At 37.0% G+C, this 20,760-nt stretch overlaps 1 protein-coding gene across 2 annotated transcripts in view; it reads right to left on the reverse strand.

The window, feature by feature from the left end:
• Positions 1–20,760, reverse strand: part of ARPP21 (cAMP regulated phosphoprotein 21) — a 164,075-nt gene that overhangs the window by 42,316 nt on the left and 100,999 nt on the right. For both annotated transcript variants that reach the window (XM_049766394.1, XM_049766393.1), the window contains exons 16-19: positions 12,996–13,174; positions 12,264–12,368; positions 10,852–11,112; positions 6,389–6,515 (exon numbers count right to left, since the gene is read on the reverse strand). In XM_049766394.1, the coding sequence (XP_049622351.1) occupies positions 6,389–6,515; positions 10,852–11,112; positions 12,264–12,368; positions 12,996–13,174 (672 nt within the window). The remainder of the gene's footprint in view (positions 1–6,388; positions 6,516–10,851; positions 11,113–12,263; positions 12,369–12,995; positions 13,175–20,760) is intronic.

Here is a 20,760-nt window from a genome sequence, read left to right on the forward strand (position 1 = left end):
GCTTGGGCCCTTGTGATCAGAATTAAAAAATAACAACAACAACAAAATCATAATAAGAAGATCAAATATAAGAGACATCTCAACAGTTATAAATATCCACACTGAATGATTGACTTAAACTTTAACCCAACCTAAAGATCTCTCAATTTTTGTTTTTGTCCCCGTTGCCCTCACCCCCACTCCTTGCTTAGGTATATACAGCCATGTATCTTCCAAGTTTATTTTCTTGATATCCAATATTACAGTCTCCTAGTATACTCAAAATGCATAAATATTGGACCTAATATAGACAAATATAATCATTTACCTGTAATAATCTACTGTTCCAAACCAAAAATAATATCATTAGTATTAGTATTAGTATTTGGCAGTGCCAAAAACATATTATGTAAGAGGTGCAGGCATCAGCTTATAGTAATAGCTTCTTCGATGCCCACTGGGTTTAGAGCCTTACCTTAAATGAAATGTTCCTATCTTATTTCAGAGAATGCAATATTTTTTATTTACTTTGGAAAGGAACAAGGTGATAACTTCAGCCTCCCTTTCATCTTTGTACTTTGGGAATTCTGGGAGCAATCTCTACCTCAAGATTCACTTCTGAACTGTAGGAAGTTTTATAGTTGACCTCATGAATATCTCAGCAACTAAAAACACCAGCAAACAGAAAGTTAGTAAAAATATAGAATATTGGAATAACAACAAAACAAAACAAAATAGGATTTAATTAAGATGTCTAGGACATTCCATTTGATAACAAAAGAATATCCAAAGATTTTTTTTTCTTTCTAGTGTTAATGACCCATTTATCAAGGAGAGCATATTCTGGTCAATAAAAGCAATTTCAACAATTTAATTATTTAAAATTTTACCTATTATTTTTAGCTATAGTGGAATAAATATGTCAAGTTTCTACAAAAATGATACAAAAATCTCCAAATACTTTGACACTAGACAGTACACTTCTTAGAGCCAGAGATCTAGCTCAAATACAAGAAGATAAAAAAAAGCATTGCATATATGAAGCCTTCTATTAGACTTCTAGTCCAGGTACTACCAATGACAATAACATCACCAACACACACACACACAAAAGTACAAAATTCATTGGTCAGAGAAGAAGTCCCTCCCCAAAATTATAGTTGATTGTAAAATGGAACAGAAGCTTATTAAAACATATATGAAATAGCTGACTCAAGGCTTGGAAAATAACATATGACACTGAATAAAAGTCTCAAATAAAAACTCTTAATTTTGTCCTCAACACACTACAAAGAGTAAAGTAAAAAATAAACCTAAAATGAGCAAAGGGAAGGAAATAGCAAGGGAAAGATCAGAGACAAGTGATAACAAAATTATTAACAAAGCAATTAAGAAAACCAGCAACCTGCTTTTTGAAAAGATGAATAAAATAATCAACCAATATTGACAAAAAGGAATAATAATTAAAACCACCAATATAAAAATAACATCATTTAAGCATAACCTATAATCACTGAAAGGGTAATAAAAGAATATTACTAACAATTTTGCTCTTATAAATTCAAATATTTTAAGTGGTCATTTCCTCTATGGTAATAACCCATCCCACTTTGAGGAGTAAAAGAGATAATCAAAATAATTCTTTAATAATAATTAACTAAATACATTATTCAAAAGCCCCAGAATTATCTTCAAATGATATCTAAAATCATACACTTCTAAGTGATCTTCTGGCCTAGATGATTTCACAGGAAGAGTCATTTATTTAGCAGCAATTTTACACAAAAAATTCGAATTAAATAGACAAGGAGAGTATACTATCTAATTCACTCTGGGGGAAGATTGTTTAGATTCTTATACTAATTACCAGTGGAGAATTTATTTATCCTTAAATACCCAGTAATGGAAATATATTGAAGTTTACAAGCTTATTTTTGTTGAGCTTTTAAAACATGCCTAAGATTTTGGAACATCTAGAATAAAATTTATGCCAATCTTTTTAAATCAACATGGAGAAGAAATTTAGAGTTGGCGACCTGATCTAAGAGAATAATTTCACCCATTCCAGTGATTAATTTATAAAAACGACTCAGTTGTTCTATTACTGAATAGCTTTGCAACATTATTTAGAACCTTATGGTATTTTGGGAGGTTTTCATCAAGGTCAGAATCCCGTTGTGTTCTGCTATTGAGCTGACCTGTAGACAAGGATAATACCCAAGCCAAAGTCAACAACAATGAAATCAAGAGACCCAAACTTGAACAATCAATCAAAACTTAAAATGGGATGCAGAAATCTGTGGTTTGGAATGCATCTTGGGAATATTGTTGGAGGGAGGTTGACAATGTTGTAGGATTAGTCCTGATATGTTGTATGTCTGAAATCCAACTATAAAGAACTTTGTAAATCACAATGATTTCAATAGAATATATAAAAGGGGCTAACAGCTAACATTTTCTTTGTAAATTCATTGTGGTAATTAATCAATATCATGCATGTAATCACCGAGCATAGAGACTCTACCAAGAGACAGCCGGATGCAATTTCACATACAATGGCTACTAAAAATTTTGTAATCCTGAGGATGTTTTTAAACACAGTGGGTATAATGAATAATAAAGTCCTAGATTAAGAATATTTTAAACAAGTTGAAGTTCTAAATACTTAAGTATTAACTAACAGCATAAAGCAATAAAAGATAATATTCTTCAGCACCATGAAACCCTGATACTATATGTTTCACCACTGAGAAAATATGTTCAAACATCAGATACTCCAATTCATAATTTGTAAAAGTGAGAATGATTTTTCTATAAACCGTTTCATCATACACTGCATATACTATGCAATCTTGGATAATCGATAGAAGTATCATAAGAAAAATTGTTCTCTTGCCCCTGTTATGAATGCCTGATGTCAAAATTCACTCAGAATTTTCCTATTAAAAGTCATCTCTTGTAAAAGTCTTTATATATATATATATATATATATAGCTACTAAATTCAAATTGTCAATATAAATGCAAATGTCAATATAAAAAGTTGCCATTCAACTTCTGTAACATTTCTTAACATAATAATCATTCTAATCACTCTAATATAGGATATTGCTTCTACCTGCAAAATAACTTAATGATCCATTGGTGGAATAAATTAATAGCCCTCAATCAGGGGTCATACTCCTTCCCATCCCATGTATCCTTGTGATATTTCAGGCAAACAAAGCTAAAAATCATATAAATATGGACAGTGTGTGAGACTAGAGAGCCATTGGTAGAACAGGGATCCACAAGAAGAAACCAAAATTGTAAGGTTGAGAAAAAATTGAATGCTTAGTAACTAACACTACTGTCATTTGAAAGAATAAAAATAACCACAGTATAACTCAATGTTATAAGTTGTAGATTCTCCAGTTCCATTCCAAAAGTGTATACTTTATAATATAGTTATACACACATAAAAGTGTATAGATTCAAGACCTACAGAAGAAGGCAAGCTAATGCAGATGTGTATGTTGACAAGAATGTAGGAGAAAGAAGAGATAATTTTCACTTTAATTTAAAAAACTAAAAAAAATACCAAGAAGCAAGATAATAATTTCATGTAACCTTGTTCTACCAATTGGATATAATGGACATAAATTTCCATATGCTTCACCCCTTGATAGTTGAGTATACTACAAAACAATCTAATTTCATTACCAAAGGAAGTTGGGAGAGATCATATCTCACTACTCAAGACTACAGGAGATGGAGATAAATGAGTCAATAAAAAAATTGCTATGGGATGGTACCCAGTGATACTGGTCTAGATGCAAATTTATAGATGCATCTTCAAGACTTTTTAAAATTGAAGGTACAGAAAGGTGCGTCTTTAATATTTTGGTAGGGAGGACAATTTGGAGATGGGAATCCCCCCTGATTTTATGTAAATATGTACCTAAAATATTATTGTCAACAGTATGTAAGCCACTATGATCAAAATAAAAATTATATTAAAAATAATGCATTTCTAGTTATTCAAGGAGTTTATTTTCTCTATGAAATATTCAATCAATATTATGTTATTGCCAAATAACTATCCCTATGGAAGTCTTAAAAAAAAGATTGCCATCTGTAGACCCCCAGAGTCTCCTAGCACTGCCCAGAGTGTTCTGATCTGAGATTCCTGAATTTTGTTAGCTGAATTGAACTCTCTGTAAGGTCTGGTACACCACTGACCTTTCCAAAAAATCACTCAATGTTGCACTGCTGTGAAAACCACATTGGAATTTAATATTTGGTCTTCTGGTCCTCAATGCTACAAGGTTTAGTATGTCCTTGGATACCACTGGTATTCTCTGTGAAGAGCCTGTAAAGACATAGTGTCTATTTCCTCATTTCTCCATCTCCACACTAAGCACATTTTCTCCTACTTACCTGAAACCCTTGCTTCTCTTTTTAACTTGTTTACTGATTTAGAATCCATCCTTCTCCCCACAGCATAACCTTCCACCTTGGGGGTCACATTTCTTGGGAAATCTGGGGTCTGGGACAAGCTAAAGCCACCAGGATGCCATGGGATGGAAGCTGAGGCCCTGCAGTTCAGTCTCTGAGAAACGGGGAGGGTCTTCTGCAGCTCAATTTTTTTTCACAGTACTCAGTACTTTTCAAATGAATAGGCATTATCACCCTTCACCCTCTTGATTGGGAATTTATGAATGAAGTTAGTGGAAAAGAGAGAAAAGAGACCGTGTGCACCCACGTATTATTTTAAATCTTGTTTCTAATTTTGATGTTCTATTAACAATCCACTGAGTTTTATTCTGTCTTCCTCACAGGCTCAAATAATATAGGTTCATGCTCCAAAACTTCAGCAACTACATTCACATATAGGAACTATACTTTAAGAAGATGTTACACCTTATACAATGGCAAAAACTAAAAAAAGAACAAAACAAACAAACAACAAAAAAAATCCTGCCTGTACTTCTACTTCTAGAAGAACTGGCAACCAAAGGGAAATTTTATTTTAGCCCCTAAGTCACTGGTATGAGATGATACATTATCTATTTGATAAACATTAGTAGAAGAAAATAAAAGTTCAAAATACAAACAGCACTTTACAGAGATTATACCTGAACTGAAATCACAATTACCATCAAGTGGATTATACCAGTTTTCAACCCTCAGAGAAAATATTGCAATTTTTTTTCTTAAGATAATTTGAAGCTCTTTTGTGTTCTTAGTACTATAAAAAGTATAGTCCATTTAGAAGGCAAAATAGATTTGAATGAATACATTATTGAAACAAGACCAGGTCTGAGTAGCTACATGGTTACTCTAATTCTTCGAGAGACTTTCAATCAGTACTGAGAGAAACTCAAGATCAAGCAGACATCTGCAATACAGAAGAAGTTAATTATTCCTGCATTCTGACATCATGCTAGCAGTACTCACATTAGTATTCCGAGGGAGTCTGTTATCGATATTAAACCTCGGCAAGGATTGTGCTTTTGATTTTTTTTTTTGACACAGCAGCTTACTGCAGTGGTCCAACTCCGGTGCAAATTATACACTTAGATCTCTACGCCTTCTATGTGCGCATATGTGTAGCCAGTGCAGAAAACAGATGAGGTAGCAGACGTGCTCTTGAACATGACCTACTTACAGAAGAAAGGCAGATTCCCCCAGTCAGGTGTTCGTCAGCATGACAGTTAACAGTTTTCACTGCAGGGTGGTCAGCAGGAAGGACACCAACCTTTCCCTGGCACAGGCCGCTCAGCCCTGCTGGCGTCCTGCTGCTCCTGGGCTAACAGCAATCCCATTCCTTGGGAGTGTGACACAGTAGGGAAAGAGACCGGTTCACTGTGAGACCTGCTACTCACTCTCGTACAGTGCATCGGCCCCCCTTCCCACTGCACAGTGGCTGCTGAGCTCTAGGTGGCCTTGTGGCAATGAAGACTGGGACCATGGAGTGACTTCCACCGGGACACAGGCTGCAGTGGCATGACCTTCTTCTACAGACATTTCTCTTTGGCATGCTCTAGAAACAACCTGATTTGTTTCCTAAGTCTTTGGAACATGGGAAGAATAATCTTTAAGATGAAAAGCTTGGCAGGGGGTAAAAAAGGAAGATCTAGGTGTACAAGGATGTGGTTGAGTGTCTGCTTTCAAATAAACTAAGAGAATATCGAACTACTGGATGGAAACTGTTTATCATGCTTGCTGGCGTGGCCTGTTTGTTCCCTTCTTGTACCTTTTCTTTTTTTTCCACACAGTGTTAATCAAAAGCTCCATTATAATCTCTGGGAAATGATCCCATTTAAATTGCTAAACTTGGATACTGATCCAAAAGAAGACAGCTGAGAGATTTACATGCAAAAAATAATTGGGTTAGCAGAGAAAAAAGACAAATGGATTCCAAGTACCTGCTTGCTGTGCTGCCTGCGGCATCTGCTGAGCCCTCTGTGCACTGAATTGGACGGAGGCTAAGGGCCGGTACGGCTGTGTGGCTGAGGTAGGGTACTGACCGGCTGGATAGTAGTACATGGGCATCTGTGAACCAGAGGAAGAAATGGCAGAACTGAAAACAGTACAATCAGCAACATTTTCTAAAATACAAAATGTCACCTTAAGAGGAATCTTAAATTGTCCTAGATTTGCAAAGATACTCACCAAAACATTCCCATTTGTCCCAGTTTTCTATAAAATTATTAAGAAAGGAATAAAGAAAGGCTGAGTGCCAGGGACCAAGTATTCTCATATATATTAGCGGGGAAATAAATAAGAATAGAACTAAATATCCAAGCCAAAGTCAAAGATAATAGAATCAAGAGACCTAACTGTAAACAATCTAAACCCAAAAGGGCCTGTTACACTGGCAGGCCAGAGGGCCGAGGGTGGTGGTATAGGATACAATCTGGGTCTATTAGATGAGGAGGTTGACTCTAGTGGTAGGAAAGGCCCTGACTCATGTTATAACTGAAATTTAATTATGAAATACTTTGTAGATCAAAATTGTTTCAATAATTGAAGAATTAAAAAAATATTCATGTTTGTGTGTGCATCTGTTCATATGTATATGTGCATGCATGTACAGGTCATGAGATGTTAAACCATTCCCCAAACCTTTGTATCTGAACTAGCCTGGGGACTTGCCTGGACAAATGCTCTAAAGCTGAAATTATGATTTCTGAGATTTGCAAGCCTGATAATAAGAAATGCAGATTTTTACTCTTGTAAAAGGGAAACCAAGTCACTTGGGAAAGAAGTTCAGATTGTTCTACCAGAGTCATTTAGAGAACAGTCGCTGTTTTTTGCTAGAGCTGTGAGGCAGCCCACTGGAGGTTTCCCAACACCATTCCAACCACCAGAATCAGTATTGGTTAGAGCAGAGCTGAACTAACCCTGACCATTCTGCTCAAACTCCTAGCCCCCGATGAGCAATAAAATAATTGTCTTAAAACACTAAATTTTGCTTATTGATGAAAGAACAAAAGTCCCATGACTAACATGTTTTAGAGGCTTAATTTCACACCTCTTCAAAGTATATGTTGAAAAAATGAAAGTTACCTATAACAAAAGTCTTTGTTTACATTTTCAAATATCTTTAACATATTTTTTTTTTTTTGGTTTTTGGGCCACACCCTGTGACGCTCAGGGGTTACTCCTGGCTATGCGCTCAGAAGTTGCTCCTGGCTTCTTGGGGGACCATATGGGACGCCGGGGGATCGATCCGCGGTCCGTCCTAGGCTAGCGCAGGCAAGGCAGGCACCTTACCTCCAGCGCCACTGCCCGGCCCTAACATATTTTTTTTTATGGAAACACAATGGGCTGACCTGCAGTCGAAGGAAGCAAGAGTGAAATGATGAAATAGGGTTATATCTATGAAAGACTGCATAGTAAATGACACAAAGTGAATATAAAATATTTAAATGTAATCTTTTTTTAAATTTAAATTTAAATGCAAACTTTTTAAAATATATTGTTTATGTCACCTTCTGTCCCTTTATAATGACTGAAAATGGCTGAAGATATTGTTTTCAATAAAAATCAAGTCAGACATTACGTGATTGTAACAACATCCTTATCTACCTCAGATCCTCTAGATTAAGACTATTTTCTGACTAATAATATTATTATTTCATTTTCAGGTTCTGACTTTTCTTCTAACATCTTTCTTAAGTTTGAGAGTTGGACCAGTATTAATTGTGACTTGTAGCAGTTATATAGTCAAGATAAAATTGTATGAAGCCTGTCTAAGAACTGATTTTCATGGCTATCTTATTTCCTGATTAGATTTGCTCTTGTCAAATAAGAAACTCTTTTCTATTAAAATCCTTCTGTTGAAACACAAGTAGCAAGTAGCATGCGATAACATTGGCATAGTAGGTAATGATCTGTGTAGATGTGACTGTTAGCCTGTGGAATCATTAGGAGCTACAATCCAGAAGATCTAACAATATGAATATTCATGAGTCAGGCTCTACAGCAAAGATAACACAGAATTTGGACAACCAGCAATTCTTTTTTGGTTTTTGGTTTTTGGGCCACACCCAGCGCTGCTCAGGGGTTACTCCTGGCTGTCTGCTCAGAAATAGCTCCTGGCAGGCACAGGGGACCATATGGAACACTGGGATTCGAACTAACTACCTTTGGTCCTGGATCAGCTGCTTGCAAGGCAAACACTGCTGTGCTATCTCTGTGGGCCCAGCAATTCCTTCTTTTTAAGGTAACATATACGAACAAAATTTCCAATAATTCTAAAGATATAAAGTGTGTTAGTTATACATTAGTAAATTGTGATGCTATTAAAGGACACTTTCTAAGAAGTAGAGAAACAACTAGTATCTAATTTTATTCATTAATTTTATCACCATATATTATTTAAAGAACTATCTTGTTTCTCTAGAAACCATTGTGTCTTATATAAATAAAAACTCACAAATGTTTGAAGTTTTCCTTATATTCCACGTGAAACATGAAAACACCTTCAGGGATGATAGGCAGAAGGGCCTCATTTCTAATAGTCATTCTTATTTTACATTTTTTATTCTTCATAGTGATTTTACTTTTTTGATTCTCTGACATGCTGTCTTTGGTCACTTCTGCTCAGCATTTAGTTCAGCCCATTCTTAGAAATTATAGTTTCAGATATATGAAATGAAGATAAATGAATTGATCCTCATCCTTCCTCATAGAAGAAGAGAGTTGAGTTGGGCCAGGAGGAATTATATGATTGGCATGAATATTTGAAAAGAGTGAGTACAGGTGGAAGGAGTAGTAAGAATAAGTGCTGAATTATAGAGAATAAAATTATGGTCAAATTAAAGTGAAAATAAAGGAGAATGAAAACGCTAGAAAAAATAACTTTTTTCTAATTTTTTCTTCAAAGTCCTCTGTCCATGTGACTATCTAGATCGATCTGTCTTGTCTCAGCATTTAGAAAGTACTCATGATGATTTAAACAAAACTGACCTTCTAGATTGTGAAATAGGCTAGTTCTTATGTGCAACATGCCAACTATCATATAGACTACTTTAACTAATATTTTTCATTGTCTGATCATCAATTAACTTTAAAAAATATTTACTAAATTAAAAGTCAGGAATGATATATCCTATACTAGTGTCATAATTCTTTTGAGAAATTCTCAGATGTTCAGCAGGGTCCTGAAACATTAAGATCTATTGTTTTTTCCCCTCCTTCTTTCTATTATCAATATTTAGGGTATTTTACTTTACAGATGCACAGAGGTTTCTGAGTTGCCTTTGTTCCTGCAATCCACTCCAACTACAACAAAAGGCTATTGAAAATAAAATTCCTTAATCCTCTTAATCCTCTACAGGATATCAGAAATAAATCTGATTTTTCCAAATAATTAAACTTGAAAAATAAAAAAATTTATAGTAAGATAATCAATATATTAATGAAAATTTAGAATTTCTTTTTACATTTCCTTAAATCTTACTAGGAAGGAGCCATTACAGTGATGGCAAATGAAGATGAACTGTTAATTCATCACTCAAAGTAAAATGAACTACTGAGTGAAAGTCATTTCATGGCAGAGGGTTTTGCATGGGTTGAAAAGAAAATAATTTATTCAAGATGTTAAAGCGGTGAAACAAATGATACAAAGGTGACACTGTATTTTAAACAGCTCATCCAATATAATATTTCATAATTAGGATGGAATTTGCTTGGGATATGTGCGCTTGACAGTGGACCAGAAAGCTCTCTGTGCATTTTATATCTTGACAGTAATCACTTGCATTATTCTGCTGGGGATGCCCAGGAGAGCCTCAGAGATGTTTGGTGGTGAACAGTAACACATCATCAGTCTTTCAGAAGACAGTAAAAATCAGTGATCTACAGTGTCTTACATGCTCAAGTCAATTAAATATGATTAATGGCTACCTTTGAGAGCGTCTATGAGCTCTCTTTCCCCCCAAGGAAAGAAAAGGACAGTAGATAGGGGGCTTCACGCCTTCCTTTATATTCATAGAGAAACACCTGCCTGGAGCACCAGATTAGCTCTAGAAAATGCTTAGGAATTGATAGAAAGGAAAGAACTCATTTTTATAACAGTAAAAAGAGTGCCCCAGGAGATGATCTTCTTCCCCCCAAGGCATTTCCTTTCGCAGCCAATCAGTGAGCAAAGCATCATCCAGCAAGGAACTGTGGTTCCTATACCTGCAGTCTAGAAAATGAGGCATTTGCATCAGTATCATAAAACATATTTTCTGAACCTTGAGACTAAGCAGTGATACAGGAGATCACTTTTTAAAAGAGCAATAGAACTTGACTTGGGAATATTCTATGTGGAGTGCTGTTGTTTAAAATATAATGCAAATCGTTTATAGGTTACACATGTGAGAACAAGCATGCTGACCTGTGCAGGTGGTGGCTGTTGGACAAATCCTTGTGGTGAGGGAGGGGGCTGCAGCACTTGTTGGGAAATGGGAGGCCCAGAGCCAGAGAAGGCCCCTGCAGGAAGTTGCTGGCCTGCAGAGGTGATGACATAACTTGGCTGTTGGGTTGGTTGTGGCACGAGGGAGGACTGAAAGATGGTTGCCGATGGGGGTTCGGGTGTCTCTCCTGAAGACTGCCGGCTGAGGCTCATCTGGCCAAACTGTGTAGCCACATCATCTCTCTGCAAACCACAGAAAGAAATAAGAAAACGAGCAGGAGCTGCTTAGTAAGCAGAGAGGCACACAGAAGCAGACCACCCCGGGCACATGCATGGCATCTTTGGAGGGAAGAAGTCCAGTGTGAAAAAATAAAAGAAATCAATTTTCCCTCCAGAACAAGAGAACATAAGAAGAACAAACGGATTGGACCTGAGGCTCAGAAATTGTAAACTGTCTGACATTTTCATTGTTAAAAGGACACAGCTGGTTGCTTTTACCTCCAACTATAGAGTTGGGTTATTCAAAGTGTCTCTGAGCCTTGGGATTCTATCCAGAAGTGGCAGCTCGTCTGTCAACAGTAACCACATAATCTCCCTTCTGGAGAAAGACAGGTCAAAAAAGTGGTATTTATTATCCCCCATGGAAGCTGTAAAGAGGAAACAGCCAGGACTGGTCTCAGCAACAGGATGGGTCAGAGTTTGCTCATATTTGGGGGAGTATTTATTCATTAAGACTTAAGGACAATGCTTACTTAGCATTTTCCCCCAAAATTAATTTGCTTCCCAGAAGCTAGGGGACTAGTGCCAGGGTAACTTCTATAAAAGAAGTATAGATACTATCTTTGACAATATTATGATACTTCCCAAACGCTCATATCAAATTCAAATACCTTTCTGTTCTTGTTTTTAAACCCTGAGGGTAGTCAATTCCTGCATGGTAGTAAAACTCATAAAATGCTATGCAGCCAGATTGCATTAAATGCAGGACATGATGGAAGACAAGTCATATTTTGGAGATAGGTTGAAATATTCTGGAATGAAACACTCACATAAAACTTCAAAGTTGGGGCCGGAGAGATAGCATGGAGGTAAGCCGTTTGCCTTTCATGCAGGAGGTCATCGGTTTGAATCCCTGTGCCCCATATGGTCCCCCGTGCCTGCCAGGAGCAATTTCTGAGCCTGGAGCCAGGAATAACCCCTGAGCACTGCCGGGTGTGACCCCCCCAAACACACACACACACACACACACACAAAACAACAACAACAACAAAAAAAACTTCACAGTTAACCCAAGGCTTTAACCCAGAATCTGTCAACCAAGCATAGACAAGCAGTGAAATGGATAGGGGCATACACTCTTCTAGAAAAAATGTCCTAAACATTGGGTACAGTACCATGGGGAACTGCTGCGTTGGAGACAGAGGCAGGAGGTTCTGGGGAGGAAAAGAGACGGCAGGATATTGCACTGATGGGGAAGAAGCCTGCAGCCCCTGGACAGACTGGGGGAAAGAAAAAGTCAATCAGGTTACAGGGCAACATTAAGAGATGGAAATTCCAAAGATGGCTGTCTCATCTCAGGAATTCCAAAGGTTCAGTGTGCTTCTGAGATGAATGGATCATCTACGCATGCACAGCGAAGTTATAGACACCAAGACCCAGCCCACTTTGAGTGACACTTGTTTTCTCAGCATAAATCCATATTGAATTATTCATATATTATGATTTTCATAGGGGGTTATATCCACTGAGTCTTAAAATATTACCTAGGGTTGAGAAATGAGGGTAAAATAATTAAATACATTTCAGCTTGGTTACCTAACTGGTTTCTGAGGATATTTTCTAGAAAAGAGGACAACTCAACATTTCGCTAAGGTTTGAGCAAACAATCAAGAATGAATTGATCACTAATACTTGGCAGTAGTAATGATTTGATTTGGGAACATAGAAGCAAGTGATGCAAAACCTGGATAAGATTAACTTAATCTCCAAGAATAGCCCCTTGATAAATAAAAAGAGCTTCAAAATCCAAAGAAAAGAAGCTTTGCATGCACTTTCCTTGCATTGGGGCATCCACCTAGCTCTAAACTACAGAACATTTCTCTACTGCTTTTCAATCTGCTCCTTACCTGAGTGACCAGTGACCCAGTCAGTTGTGGCTGGGGAGGCTGAACTGGCTGCTGTGGCTGTGAAGACTGCTGCGGAGATTGCTGCTGTGTCTGCCCCACCATCACACCTCGCAGAGACTGCTGACTGTTGGGGGGGTTGTATATTGCAGGGGTTCCATCAGGATTAACAAAGGGCTGACCTGCACCAGAAACATAATACATTCCTTGTATGCAAGGAATATGTATATATATCTTTTTTGCATTCTGATTAATATTCAAAAGATAACCCGATGTGTAGGGGTAGGGTTGTATGAGTCCTGAATATGGGTCCTTCTTCACTTTCTATTTTTTTGACTTATCTAAACAAGGAAAATCATGTATAAGCCAGAGCCACTTACAAATTAGAAAATAAATCCACCTCCTCCAGTGTGATCTGCCAAAGTGCATTCAATAGAAAAAGCCTGCAGAGAAACAATTTTCCTGAATCCATGTATAGTTCAACCCACATCTGATAGAAACGAGGCAATAACATTTCCTCAGAGCTTATGGTTGCTTTCCATTGACTCTAGCTGCATTTGGATATGGGTAATTTTTTTTCTGTAGAAGTGACGGCATAGTTTATTATTATTATTATTATTATTATTATTATTATTATTATTATTATTACTCTCATTAGAGCAGTGTATTATTTACAAAGCAGCAGCATTGGATTTCAGTGTGACTTTGTGAAGAAAAATGGGAGGAAAAATCTTCCAGGTTTCAGAAGAGAAAATTGGGTCCACCAGGAAGTTTGGAGAAGTAAAGATTTGAAAAAAATAATAAAGGGGAGCAAATAAGAAGTAAAGAGGAAAAAAAGGAAGGTAATAAATAGAATAAGCTGGCTCCTTATGTGGCAGGCACAGTGACAGACATTAGATATGCTATGACCTTAGCTCTTCTAATGATATAAACAATCACATTACACTTTTGAGGACAAAAAATCAGGGCACAAGGAGACCAAGCAACTTATTCAGGAAAATAAAGACAACAGTAAATGAGTGAATGAGTCTGGTCAGTATGACTCCAAAGTCCACACACTTTTTTATTATGCCAAATAAGTTATTCTTGATAAAATGAGTCATAGATACAAGTCAGTGAAAAAAACTAAGCATAATTGAAAATCATTCATCATTATACAAAAGTCAAGAGGGGCAGGGTCATATTTCAGGATAGAATCTCATACAGAATTGTCAGGCAAAATAAACAGAAGAATAAAAAATGAAAAACTGAATGAATAACTCTTTGACATACCCTTTATCTCTAGCTTATGCCTTCTTTTAGGACCTGAAGTGCCTGACCAGCCAGACCACCGAAGCAACAACTGTGACCTACAGATTTTTATGACAGGGCCTAAGCATCGAACACGTTCAAGCAAACTAACATGCCCTTGCTCTTTTACCCTCTCTTCTCATTGCTTCAGATTTTTGTTGTTCTTGTTGTTTAATTGTTGGTTTGTTTTGTTCTGTTTTGTTTTCCCTTTTCTCCCTTCTTGTCTCCCTCTTCCACCTTCTTCTCCTCATTACCATCAATTCAATTTATGTCAAATAAAAACCACACGGTTACCTCCTCTATTGGAAAGGAAAGAAAGCTGATATAAAGGGTGCTGTGATAATACTGCAAAGGGTAAACACCTAGATAGATAGACCTCACTAACACAATGGTTAGTACTCGAGACACGAAACCTATACATATCCAAAAGTTGACCTATTAGTTTCCTTTCCTTACAAGTACTATACCTACCTAGCTTTCTGTACTCAGCGTATCTCTTGTCCTCCTCACCTCTCTACATTAATATATACCTAAGCTAACTTCTATATGTTTATATGAGGGCAGGAGCAAACAGAGATAGGAATCCTCCTTAAGAGACAAACCTAAACCACAAACAATCCATACCTATACCCTATATAACTCCTCCCATGTACTATCCCCTCTCCCCCCTCAAAAACCTGACTATCCCTTCATCCCTTAATCTAATCCCTGATATCCTCACCATGTTTTAACTCTTCACCCTCAATTCTTAACCTATTAGGCATCAAGACCAACCTCCTACACCAATGAAGCACCCAGTTCCCAAGTGAAGAGACACCCACTCAGACTCACAACCCCTACTGACTCATGAAGTGTGGCCCTCCTAATCACCTCTCCCTATTGTGGACTGTGGTTTAATACCTGATTAGCTCCAAAAGGACTCCCATTGCAAGAACTCTACCCAAGACCTCCCTGCGTGGAGCCCACACCTCACAAGAAAATCTCAAAAGACAATGGGGAAGCCTATACTATCATCATAAGTATAGACCTATATAACACTTATACTGTTTCTCCCCAAATGTAAAGTAATCTCCTGTATCACTTTCTCCCTATTTCTTTTTTTTTTCCTTTCTTGTTTTGTTTTGTTCTACTTTCTGTTTTTTGATTTGATTTGTTTTGTGCTTCTTTTGGGTCACAGCTGGCGGCGCCCGGAGGGTGTTCCTGGCTCTGTGCTCGGAAGTTGCCACTGGTGGGCATGGGGGACCATGTGGGATGCCGGGATGTGAGCCACCGTCCTTCTGCAGGAAGGACAGACGCCTTGACTCCATGCTATCTCTCCCAGCCCCACTTTATTACTTTAATTATGTCTTTTATATAATCCTTTTTTTTCTTTTAAGAAACTCTTTTCTTTAGATATGTCTGAGCATATATTTTTTTATTTTTTGTCATGGGTCTGTTTTCTTCTCTCTTCAACCCCAAATCCACCAGCAATATAATGTAGCACCATTTCTTCCTGCAAAGGCATATTAAAAATAGGGGAAATTTTACCTGTAAAAAATCTACTAGGAATAAGAATTTATACTTTTTTACAACACAGGGACATCTCCCACCCTGAATGTATGTCATAGGGAACCAACCTAGACTCCAGGGAAATAGGCACCAATCGTCCAGCCTTGACTCCTGGATCCCAGACATTGAAATGACAGAGTTGTCCACAACAGCTCCAGGAGCCAAGTCCCCTCCAGGGCATTCATAATACTGCTCTGATGCCAACACACGCCAGTTCTAAATTGATAACCTGACAACGAGGAAATGGAAACAACTAGATCTAAGAGCAAGTTATCCTTCCTCACCAGCCAATGATAAGACAATGATAAGACAAAATCAGAAGACATGTCACCCTTTGATCTGTGCAAAAACCAAGATTGCTATATACAGATGACTGTTTGTTACAATCAGGACTATACAGTATGCAGCCCAGGACCAACAACAACAACAGCAACAAAAAGCTCTAACCTAGCTTTTGGTCTACAATCTGTTCAAAAAACAAGATCTCCAATTCCAAAGGTCTGACTGAGACAACTGCAAGTGAACGGGTCTTCCAGAAACATAATGAAAGACTCTGTCCCAGGCTCCATCCTAGGAGCAACATAATGACCAAGAACACCAACTATAGAAGATGAATTAAAACAACACTGAAGAAGCAGAACTGCTAGACCCACAAAGAAGCCTTCATTAAAAGCTCTATTCCTTGAGCTGCACAGTCACCAAGATCTCTAGATACAGAGGACTGAGTTTACCATCCATGACGAAGCAGAAGTCTTCCATACACCACAAAAGCACCGAAGGAAGAGTAAATGATCATGCAAGGAGTCTATAGTTAATCCCATGACAGTATACTTCAGGGATGGAGAAACCCTGTATCTCCTAGGCCAAGGGAATTCCCTCTATAATATCCCCAATAATTACTGTGCCTATGCAGGGGCGAAAAGAAAAGAAAGGGGGAGGGAGCACACAAAATAATCATTTTTTCACATATATATTTATTGATTGATTGATTTCTTTTTGACGTCTTTATTTTGGTATAGATATTGAAGTTGATGTCTCCTTTTATATTTTATATTATTTTATCTTATCTTTCTCTTTCTTTTTGCACTCCGGCATGATTTGAATTCAGAACCAAGACTATTTTGTGGTGCTTCTCTTTATTGCTCTAGGGCTCACTGGATATTTAATTTGACATTTATTTTTGTAATGTTATGGTGTTTCAGTTACCTTTTTATGTCCTCTCTCAAACTGAGGCTGATAGTCACTAGAAGGACTCCACCCATTTTCAGCATATTTTTTTAAATTTATTTATTTTTTTAATTTTTTTTTTTTTTGCTTAATCTTTACCCCATTCTATTGCCTTTCTTTCCCTCAAGCAAAACCACATAACTCAATTTATCTAGGTTAGCCTCTCAAATAGAGGGAGAAACAAGGGAGGGCATCAGGACCAAACAGATGTAGGATCACTGATGGTAAGCTAGACAAAGAGGGGACCACCTACTCTAGCAGCCTGGGGGGGGGTGATGGTGGGGAATATGGGTTCCAGAAAGGGAACGGGGAAGGGGGGAGGACAAATTTGGTGGTGGGTATTCCCCTGATTCAATGTTAATATGTACCTAAAATACTAATATGAAAGATATGTAAGCCACTATGATAAAAACAAACTACAACTGTCCTGCGGAAGGGACTTCCCACTTTCCAGGACATTTGGAATTTCCGGGTGTTCAGTTGGTTGTAGAGGTCAGAAAGGCGCCCCCACACCCACAAAATTCAGAGTGAGTACAGCGAAGAAGCCTGTGAGAATCTAGGCCTAGGGCCTAGCATTGGAAAATGCTTTCTGTCACAGAGTTTTAGATTTTTATTTTTCTTATCTCTCTTTATTTTGCAGAAATTGGGGTATGGTCATTCATTTTTGATTCATAATGTGGAGCTATCTAATTTACTGTAGCCAATGATTTCTGACCGTTTTGGGGAAAACTTTAAAAATTAAAATTGCCCTTTTTTTTCCCAAAAAAAGGCAATTTCCCACTTAAATTTTATAGTGATATGGGGGCCGGGTGGTGGCGCTGGAGGTAAGGTGCCTGCCTTGCCTGCACTAGCCTAGGACGGACTGCGGTTCGATCCCCCAGCGTCCCATATGGTCCCCCAGGAAGCCAGGAGCAACTTCTGAGCGCATAGCCAGGAGTAACCCCTGAGAGTCACAGGGTATGGCCCAAAAACCAAAAAAAATAATAATAATAAAAAAAATTATAGTGATATATGGTATTAGATAAAGAGACATGTTTATATTCACATAGCAGATACTCATATAACAAAACCTATAGATAGGACACATGATATGCAAATATATATATATGCATTTGTGCATTTTTGTTTACAAAAATGCCTAACATTTTGCCTAACATTTGCTAGATCAGACAAGTATATAGAGAAATAGCCTTATCACAGCCTTATCCTTAGTTTTCAAAGGAGATAATTTTTTGGTTTTGTTTTTGGGTCGCATCTGGTGGTGCTCAGGGTTACTTCTGGCTCTGTGCTCAGAAATTGCTCCTGGCAGGTTCAGGGACCATATGGGATGCCAGGAATCAAACCAGGGTCCATCCTGAGTTGAATGCATGAAAGGCAAATATCCTACTACTTTATTATCATTTTGACCCCATAAAGGAGACTATTTGAAAATAATAAATTATTGGATATGTTGACTAAGGGTTGGGACTGTCACTAGATCATTTTGTTATTTTTCCTATAAACAAGGATATGTACAATAATATATTCATATGTTATATGTTTATTACTAGTTTATATTACAAATAGCATTCTAGCATTATATATTCTAAAATTACTTTACCTAGACTAATTTATTTGAAACAAGCTATTCAAATATAATACTTCTTGTGTGTGCTCTTGTCTATAAGCTCTGCATCTCAAATTAAAGTGAAAAAATTGAAGTCAACAGAGCCATATCAGACTTTTATTAGTGCCAAGAATAATGAATGTATTCCAGTTTTTCTTTTAATTTCCTTTATTCTGCTTACAATAATCCGACTAGAATAAAATTATTATAACATTATCCTTCAAAATAACAATCTGAAAGCTTCCAAATACTTTTCAATAAAATTATTATTTCTTCTTATCTCTCTCTTTTCTGACATTTTCAAAATGTCTCAATTAAACTCCTGCTGTTGCAATGTGCCATATTCTTTCAGAGATATGTGGCAATTATTCAGCTATTTTACTATAATTCTCATGTTTCTCTGAATTTTCTTTTTAAAAAATATATTTGTATTTAAACAGCTTGTAGTTGGGTTTCAGTCAAGCAAAGAACATTCTCCTTCACCAGTGTAACATTACCATCACCAATGTCTGAAATCTCCCTCGTCCCCACCCCACCGCTGCCTGTACTCTAGAGAGGCTTTCTATTTCCTCGTTCATTCACATTGTTATGATAGTTCTCAATGTAGTTATTTCTCTAACAACAATCATCACTCTTTATGGTGAGCTTCATGTAATGAGCTGGATCTTCCAGCCCTCCTCTCTTTTGTCTCTGAGAATTACTGCATAAATGTCTATTATTTTTCTTTAAACTCGTAGATGAGTGAGACTATTCTTCATTTTTCTCTCTCCCTCTGACTTAGTTCACTCAGCATAATGGATTCCATGTAAATCCATTTTTAGGAAATTTTCATGACTTCATCTCTCCCAATGGCTGCATAATATGCCATTGTGTATATGTACCACAGTTTCTTTAGCCATTCATCTGTTGTCAGGCGTCTGAGTTGTTTACAGATTCTAGGTATTGTAAATAGCTCTGCAATGAATATAGGTGTGAGGAAGGAATTTTTGTATTGTAAGAATGGCAATAACAGTACTGGTGGGTATGTGGAGAGTAAGGAACTCTTATTCACTGCTGGTGGGAATGCCGTTTAGTCCAACCTTTATGGACTAGATATGGAGCTATGAAGATATGGAGATTTGTCCCAAAACTGGAAATTGAGCTCCCATATGATCCAGCTATACCACTCCTAGGGATATACCCTAGGAACATAAAAATACAATACAAAAATCTGAATTTTTAATTACTAGGCATCTTACATATTTGTGAAGTTTCTGCCAAATCACATTCTTGAGATTCTTAAAAGTTTGTGTTTTCAAGCTTGCTAACCAAAAAAATACTATGGAATAAACTAAATACAGATGTATTTTGAGGAAGTTACTTTTTCCACTACTAATAAAGGCTTGTTCACACATTACCTAGTCAAGTTCTAAATCAAGTTTTTCCATTAACTACGTAACTGATATTTTGAGCTAGATGATCTTATTTGGGGTTATGGACTGTTTACTATAAAGAGTTTATCACAACTTCTGACCTCTATCACTTTAGAAATCGGGAAGAAGCAGTCTCCTCCTTTCTAAATCATGATCACCAAAATGTCTTCTTTTATTATCAAATGACTTTGGAGGTCTGGGAAAAATCATCTAAGGTGAGAAGCGACCTGTTTAAATAGATGTTCTTAATCTATTTGATGAAATTAAGATCTCAATATTCTAATCCTATAAAATCATTTTGGAAATTAATTGATCACAAAGCAAATAGAAAATAATAAATCAATAACAATGACAATAATAATTTGTGATGTACATAATCCTAGTCATAAATTGTCCATCCTCAAACCCCTACTAAAATGAACATAGTTTGAAAGTATGTAAAACATCAGAGTGTGAAGCTGAAGGGAATGCACAGCAGATAGAGTGTTTGCCTTTCATGTGGCCAGTCTGTTTTGATCCCCATCAACCATCCCATATGGTCCCCTGAACACTGCCAGAAGTGATTATTTATGAGTGTAAGGTCAAGAATAACTCCTGGTTACCACTGAGTATAGCCCAAAAATAAAACAAAGACGTCATATTACATTCTCTAAACTATGCTGGCAAGTGTTACTCTCATTTTGAA

The sequence above is a fragment of the Suncus etruscus genome, chromosome 20 (genome assembly GCF_024139225.1).
Source record: "Suncus etruscus isolate mSunEtr1 chromosome 20, mSunEtr1.pri.cur, whole genome shotgun sequence".
Taxonomy (NCBI): domain Eukaryota; kingdom Metazoa; phylum Chordata; class Mammalia; order Eulipotyphla; family Soricidae; genus Suncus; species Suncus etruscus.